Source organism: Lipotes vexillifer, unplaced genomic scaffold (genome assembly GCF_000442215.2).
Source record: "Lipotes vexillifer unplaced genomic scaffold, Lipotes_vexillifer_v1.1 scaffold525, whole genome shotgun sequence".
In the NCBI taxonomy this organism is placed as follows: Eukaryota; Metazoa; Chordata; class Mammalia; order Artiodactyla; family Lipotidae; genus Lipotes; species Lipotes vexillifer.
The window spans coordinates 1,105,766-1,119,940 of record NW_006786891.1 but is presented as its reverse complement, the minus strand read 5'-3'; the positions used below and the strand labels follow the sequence as shown (position 1 = coordinate 1,119,940).

Sequence of the window (14,175 nt, the reverse complement as noted above, 5' to 3'; positions counted from 1 at the left end):
TCCCTACTTCTCCTCTGACCATTAAACCGAAGTTAACATATATTTATTGACCACTTAACCACAGTACAGGCAAGGCATGTGTGCTAAATGTTTTATAAGATATAGTTCCTACCCTCAAGGAATTTACTATCTAGCAATGATTAATGGTCTTGTTATTTCACTAGTTTTCTGCTCAATAAACTGTCTGCTCTTAAAAAAGAAAAAAAGAAACTCTTTCAGAACATCTGTTATCCATTCAACATTTTTTAACCCTCCTACTTACCAATGTATTACTGCTATTGCTGGCTGCACTGAAAGGGTCAGTACTTGAAGTGGCAAAAGGATCAGTAGAAGATTGCTTGAAGAAACAGTCAGATGCAAATGGATCTGAACCTTTGAAAGGATCACCTCCAAATGGATCTAAGAAAATACAACACAAATATGAGAGATTACAAAATTATTACTCTAAATTTCCTGTCACCAAAGGCAGGACAACTGACTTAATTAAAAGGCATTTTGAACTCCTGTAGAATCTAAGTTAGGTACTTTATATTTTGACTACTTATTTGGTCAGAAAAAAGTACAAGCAGTTGCATCTAGTTAAATAGCTTTAATTAACATTCTTTCCTACTTGTTCATCATTCATTCAAAGCAAATCAGTAATTCCAACACTTACTACACAAATGTTGCCTATATGCTAGGATTAAATAATTCCTCTAAACTGGTGATTTTAATTTTGGGGGTGGGGACAGAATCACAGTTTCCTTTGTGGTTTTGATAAAAGACAGAGTCTTTCACCTAATAAACTTATTTTTTAATTAGCATATAATATCAAGTGACCCCATTTTGAGACCCTTATTCTATGCTATCATAACTAAAGAAACAACAAAAACTTCTAAATGTATTTCTCTCTCTGAGCTCAAGGGTAACAGCCAATAGTTTGGAACAGGTTTGGGAAGCATAACTAAATGGTACACAAGACTTGCTTTATTCTAATATAAAAATCCCAGAGAAAAAATATCTTAAAAAGCTTAACACTTAGTAATTCTTTAAGATTTTTACTCTTCCCCCATTCATTCAAATAGGCTTTAATCTTAGGAAAACAAAAGTTCTAAACCCTGTAGTAATGTAGATCATTTTGTTTATTTAATCCTTGGCGAATAAGGAGAAATCAGTGTAAATACTATTAAAAGCATCAAAGTACAAGCACTAATATCTTTTTTTATAAAGTACAGCTAACAGTTTATTAAGCAAATTCACAAGTATCTACCACTTTTTCTCTGAAAATGCCAGTCACATACAACATCTTAGTGAGGGCTTGGGTCAATTTTAAAACTGAATAAAAAGCAAGTCCATTTCCTATAACTACTCAACTGTGAGATCTCATTCCTAAATATAACATAAGCTTATAATTAAGTAGAATCAAATTAAAGCTAAGAAGGACCTCAATAATATACTAACCAATTTTCCCAAAAGGATCATCCTTGAAAGGATCATCTGTGATAAAATAAATAAGCAGAAATCAAAATCACAATATTCACTGTTGTGGCACCATTACTTAAAGGGTAACTTTAAAACAAAAGCAAAGTTTCTTAAAGCAAAGTTTGTTTCATTAACTCTACCTCAAAGTAGATAAAACTATGAATGCCATCCACCTTTAGGAAATATTTTTAAAAAGTAATAAGTAGGGGCAGAACATCAATACACCTCATAAAAGAGGCAAATCTGAATTGAGTCAACTATACTTACCTCTTGACCACAAGGTCAGGTTAGAGATGGAGGGGAAAAGACAGGCATGACAGCAAGAATTTTACTAATAAAATTTCTACTTTTCAATGGATTACTGGATAGGTATTACCATCGACACTTTAGAAACAAAGACACTAAGTTTCACTGAGGTAAAAAAAAAAAAAAAAAGTGCTTATAGAATTGAAGAGTCTAGAAATAAATCCTTACACGTTTATTGTCATTTGATTTTTGACAAGAGTTCCAAGACAACTCAATGGGGTTAAAGAATTGTCTTTTCAACAAATGGTGCTGGGACACTGAATATCCACATGCAAAAGAATATAGTTGGACCCTTATCTCACACCATATACAAAATTAACTCAAAATGGATCAAATACCTAAATATAACAGCTAAAACTATAAAGCTCTTAGCAGAAAAAGTAAATCGTCATGACTTTGGACCTTAGATATGAAATCAAAAACAACGAGTGAAAAAAATCTTTTAAATAGGTAAGTTAGACTTCGTCAAAATTAAGACAACACTGAACACAAGAAAATAATTGCAAAGCATATGCTTGATAAGGGATTTATATTCAGAATATGTAAAGAACTCTTACAAATCAACAATAAAAAGACAACCCAATTTAAAAAAGGGCAAATGATCTGAATAGATGTTTCTCCAAAGAAGATATATGGATGGTCAATAACCACAAAGAAAGAAGTTCAACAATGTTACTCATTAAGGAAATACAAATCAAACCCAAATAAGATATCATTTCACACTCACTATGATGGTTATAATCAAAAGGATAGACAGTGACAAGTGTTGGCAAAGATATGGAGAAACTGCAACCCACATACAATACTGGTGGGAATATATAATGGTACAGACACTTTGGAAAACAGTTTGGCAGTTCCTCAAATGATTAAATAGAGTACTATGATCTGATATATACCCCGGAGAAATGTAAACATATATCCACACAAAAACTTGTATATAAATGTTCAAAATAGCATTATTCAAAAGAGTCAAAAAAGTGGAAACAACCCAAATGTCCATCAACCAATGAATAAGTAAAACGTGGTATATCCATCCAATGTAATAATATTCATCGATAAAAAGAAATGAGATATTGAACCATACTACAACATGAGTAACCCTTGAAAATATTAGGCTAAATGAAAGAAGCCAGACATAAACATGTATTGTGTAATTCCATAAATATGCACATCTACAGAGACAGAAAGTAGATTAGTGGTTGCCTAGAGCTGGGGATAGGGGAATGGGAAGTGACTTATAATTGGTATGGAGTTGCTCTATGGGGTGATAAAAAATGTTCCCAAATTAGATTTTAGTGAGGATTATACAACTCTGTGAATGTACTCAAACAATTTAATTGTATACTTTAAATGCTGAATTTATATATCTTTTATCACTTTATCAATAAAGAAGTTTTTTAAAAAAGAGTTCTAATTTCTAGGCTTATTTCTGCCATGACTCTAAACAAATTATTCCATTTATGTACCTCAGTTTCCCATCTTTAAAACTGACCTATCAGTTTCACAAGGTAAGTTTGGAAATAAGTAAAAAGCAAAAAGAACTTTGAAACAAATGGTATTTAACGTAGTTTACAATGACATCAGACATTTTAATTTATTAAACTCATATTTCTTCAATAAGACCGTAGGCACCTTAAGGGCAGTGATCGGGCTACTAACTACTACAATTTCCACTCTTTTAAAAGCATGGTGTTGGCACTTTTGGTAAATAATTGCCGGTTGACTTAAGAGTGCCCAATCTCCTCTCTTTCTTTGGGCTCCTATTCTGAAGAAGAAACATACTCTTAATTAGGGGTCCCTGAGACATAAGCAAAGGCTTAGTTCCAGGACTTAGTTGCCTGAAGGGGACAAATACTAAAATCTGACTATATAAAACCTCACTCTCCCTTTTACTTTTGTTATAACGAGTAGGCTCTCAAAACTAAAGCCCAAATTCCTATACAGCTTATGTATTAAAACCCTTTTTGGTAAATCTATAATATAAATATAAGAGTACTTACTGCCAACAAAAGGATCAGACTGGAAAAAATCCAAGTTTGAATCTGCAACTGGATTTGTCAGTGAACTTGATTCTACATTAAATGGATCTTCCTAAAAATAATTTTTAATTAAAAATAAGTTTTAGAAACCAATGTTTTAAAAGGTAACATTTAAAAATAAAATAACATGTTTGAAAAATCAACTGATGGTAACATAAATATTTTTGTGGTCATAAAGTCCACTTAACCCATTTTTCTCTTTCCTTAGACTAAAATAGTGTACAGCCCATCTTGAGAAGACAGTGATAAAAACATTTAATTATAAAATTATTTTTACCTCTTTTGAATGTCTGTCACTATTAAATTCAGGACAAACTTTTTCCTTAACAACTGTAGTCACCACTTCGTTTTCATCAGTCACGCCAGAAGGCGGTATTTCAGGACTACTTCTTGCCTACAAAATATTAATTCTTCATAGACTTACAATGTAGACTACTTGGCAGGAGAAACTGACAAAGAATAGTCAAAAATTACTAAAAAATTTTAAAAGATAAGCAGAACACATTCAGTGAATGACTTCTCCCATAATCTTTCTTAAGAAAATGGTATTACCAAGCATCATAGCCACTCAAGGCCAGAAAACTTCAGGTCTTTCTTAACTACTTCCCTTTGGTCATCCCCCAGCTATATTCCAAGTCTTGCTGAGTCTACCTCCTACCTCTTTCTTAAATCCTTCCTTTCTTCTCCATCCTCACTGTCACTATCATTCATTTACAGTATCATCATTTCTGGTCTGTGTTACTGTAGTAATAACCTTCCAACTGCCTTCTGCCTCCAATATGTGTCCTTCCCATCTACCTTCTTATGGTAGCCAAAGCAATAGATATAAAATGTGAATCTGATCATGACTCTCTGGTTAAAAGTCCTTCAATGGCTTCCCATTGTTTTCTGGATCTAAATTTCTGATCTAAGAGGTGCAAAGGGCAATCTCCATTTCATACCACCCTATGTCTTTGAAGGATAACCTAGTAATCTCCATTTTGTGCTTAAAAAAATATTGTATAATATATCCAAGACTGCACTGTCAAAATAATATTAAGTCTGTTAATTTTACATCCTTAATATCTCTCAAATTTGTATTCTTCTCATCATCATCCCTCCTGTTACTGGTTAAGTCTAGGTTAAAACAATTCCCAAACAGACCATTCCAACAGTCTCTTACCATACGGCTATGTGTCCAGTCCTACTCTTCAATCTATTATCCACTTTTTTTTTTTGGCTGCACTGCACGGCTTATAGGATCTTAGTTCCCTGACCTGGACTTGAACCTGGGCCACGGCAGTGAAAGCACCGAGTCCTAACCACTGGACCAACAGGGAATTCCCTATCCACATTTTTTAAAAAGTAAACTCAATCCTGTCACTTCTTGCTTAAAAATTCTTCAATAGCTACTCACTGTAGTAAGATGAATTCCCCAATGCCTCAAGATGAATCCAAATTTCTTACTCTCTGGTCCTTTCTGACCTACAAGTGGTCATTTTTATCTAGGTACACATCATAATCACCCATGGAATTTGTTTTTAAAATATATGTACCTGGCTTCAACCCAGAAACTCTAGTTCAACACGTTTGAAGTGGGGCACAGACATCTCTATCTTGATAAAAAGTACAGAGGTAATGCAGGTAACCCTCTAGGAGAGAGCCTCATCTTCTACCAATACATTCCCCACCATCACAAAATATCCTCCAAAAACTTCTCATGATCCTGTGCAGCATGTTTTCTCCCATTTCATACCTATGCTAATGCTGTTTCCTCTACTAGGAATGTACTACCTTCTCTGTTGCTTAACCCCTTCTCACTTCAATGGCCACTTGTAAAGCTTCCCTATGACATCTTCTCTGAGCCTCCTCCAAGCTGACCTACCTGAATATCCTATGCTTACTTTATCAAAGCCTTTTAAACAGTGTTACATGACTAGACTGTGTGCAGCTTGAAGACGGGGTTAAAGGTCTTTTGTCTCTGTAGCTCTCATACATAACAGCAGCACTCTTGCATTAGTTGGTGTTCTCCAAAAAAAACCAGTAAATAAATGTCCTCAATGTTATGAAATAAAGAATTACTTTCAGCTTTGGGCAGCTTTGAGTACTTAAAAACTATTTTTAAAAGTTACTATCTACAGAACTACTATTCTGAAAACATGCTCTATAACAATAGATCAGTTAAAATTATATTTCTACACTAGTTAAAACTGTTAAAACCCATACTCCACCTCTCAACTGTCTCCGATGAGGCAAGGCCACATATTTACATTAGGTATGATGTCAACAAAACTTCGATCTAAATTAATTGTTTTTTCTGAAGTTGATTACAAAATTTAAGGAACTGTTAGACTCACTGGAGACTCCTGGTGTATGGACTCAGACTCTAGGTTGCTCTGGCCTTCAGTGTGCTCATTAAGATTGGCTGTTTCACTGCTGCTGGTGCTGAGACTGCAATAATCTGTAGCGCCATTCACAAGAACGCTGTGTGGACTACTGCACCAATTTAATTGATTATTATTGTTTTCCAGCTCTTTCATTTCCATCAGTTTCATTTGCATCTATCAACACAAAGTAGAAATACAAAACAGAATTTATTAATAGAAAGACATGCAAATATAACTATATACTTAGACTTGGTCAAGGATAAATTTGCTTCCATTAAGGAATGCAGCATGACTTAGTAATCCATCCCAGCAAGTTCTCCTTTTGAAATTCCAATATATATGGATTTGCTTTTTGTACATCTTCTGACACTCTAAGAATTTTAATTCAAATATCTGCAAATTGGCAGTCCTTTAGAATATAATTAGAAAAAAGGGCAGGGTACTAGGAAAAAGCACAGTGGCAGAGCAAGAGAAGATTTTGTGATGAAGCTTTAGGAGAGAGAAAGGGAAGTTGAGGGAGAGTACACAAGACTTTGGAGCCATCCATACTCCTATTGGGAAGAAGAGAAGTGAAGACAAAGGTGAAATAAGCTAGTGTCCTATCCTGTGGCATTACTTATTAATGGACTAGAGCCCTAGGAAGTAGTCTCTAAATCTAAGGTATGCCAAACAGGTCAAATAAAGGACTTTTTTTTAATCTCAATAGCCAAGTGACTTTATACACCTGGGACAACAGTGGGACAAAAAATGGTATGCAATAAATTGTAATATATATAAAAAGAAAAATGTGGGGCACCAGAGGAAGGAAAAAATGCTTATTTATACCAACGTCTACAATAAAAATAAATTTACATATACCTCAAAGAAACTGATAGCAGAATCAAAAAATGTTTCTAGTGAAAAGGAATAAATGGAATTTTACTGAATAGTACCCATTTTCACAAAAAATATATATTTTTTAATTATACTGGAGTCCTCTTTATTAGCATGTTGTATTTTTTGTTTTTAGCAAATATAAAAATTACCTATTGACATTTTGTAAATCAAGGCTCTGTTCCCTAATCTTATTCCCCTAACATTCCCCGTAAGGTTTTTAAGTTGCTCAATTTGGAATCTGTAATTTACCATAGGTCTTTTCAGGGTCATAACCTGGGAAAAGAACATCTGGACTGGGAGACAGATGTAAATCTAGCTCTATCACCTTCTAGCTAGGTGATCTTAGTCAAAGTAACCTCTCCAAGCCTGCATTTCTTAATCCATAAAGGTAGTAAGAACTATCTCCATAGATGAATGTTAAGTGGAGCAAGATAGATTTGAAAGAACTCTGTAAAATGTAAAGGCCTGGGCTTCCCTGGTGGCGCAGTGGTTGAGAGTCCGCCTGCCGATGCAGGGGACACGGGTTCGTACCCTGGTCTGGGAAGATTCCACATGCCGCAGAGCGGCTGGGCCCGTGAGCCATGGCCGCTGAGCCCGCATGTCCGGAGCCTGTGCTCCGCAACGGGAGAGGCCACAACAGTGAGAGGCCCACATACCGCAAAAAAAAAAAAAAAAAAAAAATGTAAAGGCCTATGTAAAAGATGGACAATGTGTGTAAAAGTGCCTGGCACACTGCATTTCTCACTATTATAGCAATTAAATATTCCTGTTCCTTTTCCACTAATTCACTCTATTTTTAAAAAGATAAAGACTTGAGCCTGAGGGTAGAGACCACAATTTTTGTTATCAACTTTGTATCTCCAACATCTAGGACAATGATGCATACTGTAAGTGCTTAATATACGTTCACTGAAAAATGCAACTATTATGCTTATAAACAGTGGGCATCAGTAAGCATATATGTACATATCTACCAAACTGCATTGTATTTAGGATTTAAACTAACAATCCAAAAATACTACATATTTATTAATCCACAGCATAGGCCTTGTATATTCCTAGTGTTACAGAGCAGTGGCTTATAAACTTACTTTTACTTTCATCCATAGAAAGAAATAGATTCCCTGACCCAGTAAATATATATGTTTATATATGTCTTTCTGTGTGTATTTATACACATAAACACACATATATAGATACATACATCATATATATAATTATACACACACCCATGCACATACAGTGGTAAAACAAGTTCCACGAAGTAATACTTACCCTTACTGCATGTAATGCATGCTGATATTTCCTGTTCTCCCTTATTTCATTTAAAAAATTTATCATTAGATTTTTTCCAAAATTTTACCAAAATTACCAAAATTTACCATTAAATCAATTTTAATGCCCACTACTACCTTGCAGTATAGAATTTAAAACATTAATACTAAAATAATACCCACCATACAGATGAAACAGTAGGGTGAAATACTTGCCTATCAGAAAGTTCTGTTTAGGACAGTTTGTTCCTTATAGTTATTTCTGAGACAATCAATAGAATCGTGAACACAACTAGGCTTTCCCTGTGTCTGGTTCTCCCATGCACCTGTCACTAAACCTTACTCTCTACGTAAACTTAGAGGATACGGAAAAAAAAAAAAAAATCACACAACTAACAGAAGCTCTTTGCAAATTGTGCAAGAAAAGTACAATAAACATTTAGAGTGCCAGAAATACTTGGATAAATAGTATATATTGTATAAGTAAGTTACATAGAGTTAAGGTCAAAGGTTCTTTGTTTTCTTGCAAATACAAGGTAAGAAGTAAAAATAAAAATTCAGCAAGTCAGAAAATTTTTCTTTAGTTATTTCTTTTCCCAAAAAAGCTATAGTTAAGCTTTCGAGAGCAACTTCTTTTTTATAGGCCCTCTCTGGAAAGACATATAGTCACTAAGTCAAGTGTAACAGTTTGGTATGTTTATTCTTAAGGTTTGGAGATTAGACACAAGGATCTAATTCCTTTCACAGATACCAAATATATTCTGGCACACTTGATAGTACAGCCTGCTGAAACTATTTTCCATGCTCAAAAACACTGTTTTATTTTCTCTCTGATAATTTATAATATCCGGAGTCCTTTCTATTTTTCTCATTTATGCTCCTTCCTTTGAAAGAAATCCTCTTTCAAAAAAGTCAAAGAAAAGAAAATGAAAAGACAAGCCAGAGACTGGAAGAAACTATTTGCAAATCAATTAACTATCTGATAAAGGACTTATCTCCAGAATACATACATATTTTTAAAAACACTTATAATTTAATAATAAGAAGAACCCATTTTTAAAAAATGGGCAAGGGACTTAAACAGATGTTTCATCCAGAAGGATATACAAATGGCTAATAAGCACATGAAAAGATGATCAACATCTCTAGTCATAAGAGAATTACAAATTAAAAACTAAGAAGTACCACTTTACGTCTACAGGAATGACTATAATCAAAAAGACAATAAGCGTTGGTAAGAATGTGGAGAAACTTGGAACCCTCATACACTGCTAGGGGGGACATAAAATGGTACAGCCACTTTGGAAAAGTTTGGCAATTTAAAGTTAAAAAAAAAGTTTAACATAACTTTACAATATAAACAACTTTCATATCCAAGAGAAATGAAGACATATGTCCACACAAACAACTGTATGCAAATACAAAATTTAAAGCAGCATTATTTGTAATAGTCAACAAGTGGAAAGGATCCAAATGCCCATTAATTGATGAATGGGTAAACAAAATACCTTATACAATGGACTATAATGTTGTTACATGCTACAACATGGATGAGCCTCAAAAACATTATGCTAAGTGAAAGAAACCACATGAGAAAGACCACACAGTGCTTGATTTCTCTATGTGAAATGTTCAGAAAAAGCAAATTTATAGAAGCAAAACACAGATTAGTAGTTACCTAGGGATAAGAGGGGGGACTGAATATAAATGGGCACAAGGATCTTTTGGGAGTGATGGAAATGTTCTAAAACTGGATTGGGATGTTTGAGCAACTCTAAATTTACTGAAAATCATTGAATTGGATCCTTAAAACTGGTTAATTTTTTTTTGGATCTTACACAGAACTCTGGGTTCAAAAATCAGTACTTGGACTTTGCATTTTAGCCCAGCAGGGCCACCCAAGTGACATTTCCGGGGAACAGAATCAACTTCCAGTAAATCAGCAAGCTTCCACCACAAATGGAAATATTCAAATGAATATTTATAAGAAAAAACTGAAGGTATACCGGAAAGAGAATGTTTTTTTATTGCTGAAATGCCTACTGCTTCAAGCTAACAGTTTATACTAAAAATCAGGATGTTGTTGGGTGGGGAGAGTAATGAACATTTTATGAGTGACTGTGCAATCGTGTTTGTTATTACTGAAGGAAAAAAGAAGAGGAAACACCGCCCAGTGCACCGTGTTCATTTCGATTTCCAATGACAGAGACTGTCCTGGTGTTTGGTGGCAGAGTAGAAAGAGCACTGAAAAAACTGGTTAATTTTATGGTCTATAAATTATACTCTAAACAACAGTTTTTTAAAAACTCAAAGAAAACTATTTTAAAGACTGCCCATTTATCTGGTATCATTCCCACTAGGATGACTTTCTTTTGGGTTTCCTACCTGTTTATTGAGTACCTACACTGGGACAAGAACTGTGCTAAATGTTAGGATAAAAATGTATGTTTCTAGACCAAAAAGCTCCATCTACTGAGGGAGACAGACACATAAACAAATGTGCAGGGGGAAATGTTATGATTGCTATAACAGAAGTACAATGTCCAATAAAGGCAGGGTTCAGAAGATGCCACAAAGAAATAAGAGGTTAAGCTATGTCTTGCAAGATGAGTGAGCAGGTATTCACCTGCCAGGCAAGAGTGGGGAGGGAAGCATATCAAGGGGAAGGACTTCATTATGTATAATAATTAAGTGACCAGGTTTTAGAAGATCTGAGTCTTAGGCTGTGGCTCTTTTGAAGGCTATGTAACCACAGGCAAGTTACTTAACCTTCCTTGGCTTCAATTTGTTCAAATTCAAAATGAAAGGAATGAGCTACATTATCTCTATGCACATCTAACCATATTACCATCATTCTATAAAATATTATTCTCCATTTAGGGAAGTCAAGAAATAGCATAGTGAAGGATCTATATTCTTGATCTACCATAACACTGCATATTTATCTATATAAAGAACAATTTCCTAATTACAAAAAATACAGGTCTCTAAATGAGCAAAACTGATTTTAAGAATCCCAAAAGGGAAGGCACTGGGTTATTATTTATAAAAATAAGCAACACATACTGAGCACTTATTTACCAAACACTGTGCTCAAATGTCTCAATGGTTTTGCCTCACTGAAACTTTACAGGCAGCTCTAGGAGGTAGAGGAGTACTGTTAATTCTCCAATTTTATTTATTTTTTAAAATTTGGCCATGCCACACAGCTTACGGGATATCTTACTTCTCCGACCAGGGGTTAAACCTGGGCCCTCGGCAGTGAAAGGGCAGAGTCCTAACCACTTGACCACCAGAAAATTCCCAATTCTCCAATTTTTTTTTTTTTAATAAATTTATTTTTGGCTGCGTTGGGTCTTCATTGCTGAGGGCAGGCTTTCTCTAGTTGCGGCGAGTGGGGGTTACTCTTCGTTGCGGTGCACGGGCTTCTCACTGCAGTGGCTTCTCTTGCTGTGGAGCAGGGGCTCTAGGCACGTGGGCCTCAGTAGTTGTGGCATGTGGGCTCAGTAGTTGTGGCTCGCGGGCTCTAGAGCACAGGCTCAGTAGCTGTGGCGCACGGGCTTAGTTGCTCCGCAGCATGTGGATCTTCCCAGACCAGGGCTCGAACCTGTGTTCCCTGCGTTGGCAGGTGGATTCTTAACCACTGCGCCGCCAGGCAAGTCCCCCCAGTCCTTCAATTTTAAAGATGAGGAATCTGATACTGAGAAGATTGAGGCAGTAAGTGGCACAGCCAGCATTTAAACCTAAACCGTCTAACTACAAATCCTGCACACTCAACCAGACTCCAGTGATAACCATAAGATGTACAAGATACGTAACAGTTTTAACTTATGACAGGTGACAAGAAGCCTATTCATACAAAATGACTGAAAATGAAAAACAAACTAGGCAGAGGGAGAAGAAGCAGATCGAGAAAATATTATTTACTAAAAGGGTATGTGAGTGCCCATTTGAGTGTATTTTTCACTGCCACAAAGACTTACTGAACTTATTTCCTGCTGTGAATCTTGCAGGTGCTGCTGAAGAGGTCCCAGCTGGGCCTTCCCTGACTCCACACTCTCCTCCAACTCTGCTGTTTCTTGCTGTAGGCGACTCAGCTCTTCCCTAGCTTTGGCCAGCTCTTCTTCGTAAGTGGAGATCTGTGATTCTTGACTAGTTAATTCAGCTTTCAGGGATGAGATCTATAACATGGAGGTGAATGAGAAGAAAGGGGGATTAAAAAAAGAAATGTCATTAAAATATTCCATAACGCATTATGTTAATTTGTTTAGTTTACTATTTTGGTGGTTTTTTGATGTATTTTTTGTAGAGAAGGGCAATCAGGGGACTGGCAGAGGAGAGTGGAAGGCACAGATACCATACCTCCAACTAAAATTTGGAAAAAAAATATATGAAGTGTCCTACTTCTCCTGTAATTTCTGGGTGAAACATGCCCCATCTCCTTCAATTCCCTGAACTTCATGTTGACTAGGCTGCCATCTAACAATAAAAGCAACAAGAAGCAGAGAATGTTTCCATCTTAAGCCAGCAAAAGCAACTAAGGTATAGATACAGGCAGCAGTAAACCGCCAGACTTTACCAGCTGGGCCTCCTCAGCACACTTCTTCCTGACTTCCTGCAGTTGCTCCTCCAGCTGAGCTTTCTGCTCATCCAGCCCATCAAGGAGTTCCTGTACTTGCTGTTTCTGGGCCTGCAGTTTTTGCAGATTAGTATTCTCCCTTTGAACTTCATCTTGAAGATCCTGAAATACAGGAAAATTAACGTATTTATTATCTTTGGAGGCAGAGGAAAGTTAACAATTTATAAAAGCCTATCTTAAGGGAAAGTAAAGTCTCATCTTATTAAGTATATTGTGTTGATGGATTGGAGGATTCATAGCTTTAAATACAATCTTTACTTGAGGACTTCTTCCCTAGATTCCAGATTTAGAAATTCAATTCGCTTACTCAAATCCATCCTTGGATGTCTGATGGGCTTCTCTAACATATCAAAAACAGAACTCCTGGCATTTCCCCCACCCCATCTGCTTTATCCTCCATCTTACCCCCTCTCAGTTTCTCTGGCCAAAAAATATAGCATCTTCTTTGACTCTTCTCTTTCTCTCACATCTCATCTCCAATCTGTCAGCAAGTTTTCTGCTCCTTCCTTCAAAATATACTTAAAAAACTGGCCACGTTTTTCTTCAGCCTTGGTCCCAGTCACTTTTCTCTCTCTCCTAGACTGCTGCCTTCTAATTGGTTTCCCTTCTTCCATGCATGCTACCTTTCAGTTTATTTTCAGCACAGCAGCCACTGTTAAAAACCTATGTTAGATGATGTCACTCCTCTATGCAAAACTCTGCACCGACTTCCCATCTCCCTTACTGTAAAAACCCAAGTCTTTACAATGGCCCCACATGATCCCATCTCCCAGCTTCATTTCCTACTGCTCTCTCCCTTGCCCACTCTATTTCAGCCACACTGGCCTTACTGCTGCTTCTCAAACATGTCAGATATGCTCCCTTCTCGGGATCTTTCACTGATTATCCCCTCTTCCTAGAAAGTTCTTCCCCCAAGTATCCACATGCCTCAATCCTCCATCTCTTTGAAGTCTTTGCTCAACTATTAACTTCTCAGTGAGGCCTTCCTCACCACCATCTCCCTCCACTGATTCTCCTTCATATACAGCATATAATTTTATTTATTTTCTAGAAGAGCTTTATTGAGATAATTCACATACCATACAATTCACCCATTTAAAGTGTACAAGTCAATGGTTTTTAGTATATTTACAGAGTTGTGGAACCATGACCACAACAATTTTAGAACATTTTTGTCACTGCAAAAAGAAACTCCATACCCGTTAGCAAGTCAC

General features: G+C 36.0%; 1 protein-coding gene and 1 non-coding gene across 2 annotated transcripts in view; both read right to left on the bottom strand.

The window, feature by feature from the left end:
* Nucleotides 1-14,175, bottom strand: part of EPS15 (epidermal growth factor receptor pathway substrate 15) — a 155,621-nt gene that overhangs the window by 36,263 nt on the left and 105,183 nt on the right. The window contains exons 14-20 of the mRNA XM_007459632.1: nt 12,902-13,063; nt 12,306-12,503; nt 6,143-6,346; nt 4,084-4,200; nt 3,768-3,858; nt 1,441-1,476; nt 263-399 (exon numbers count right to left, since the gene is read on the bottom strand). Of these exons, the coding sequence (XP_007459694.1) occupies nt 263-399; nt 1,441-1,476; nt 3,768-3,858; nt 4,084-4,200; nt 6,143-6,346; nt 12,306-12,503; nt 12,902-13,063 (945 nt within the window). The remainder of the gene's footprint in view (nt 1-262; nt 400-1,440; nt 1,477-3,767; nt 3,859-4,083; nt 4,201-6,142; nt 6,347-12,305; nt 12,504-12,901; nt 13,064-14,175) is intronic.
* On the bottom strand, nt 5,054-5,125 carry TRNAE-UUC (transfer RNA glutamic acid (anticodon UUC)). Its single transcript has one exon. It is a non-coding gene; the product is annotated as a tRNA-Glu (tRNA).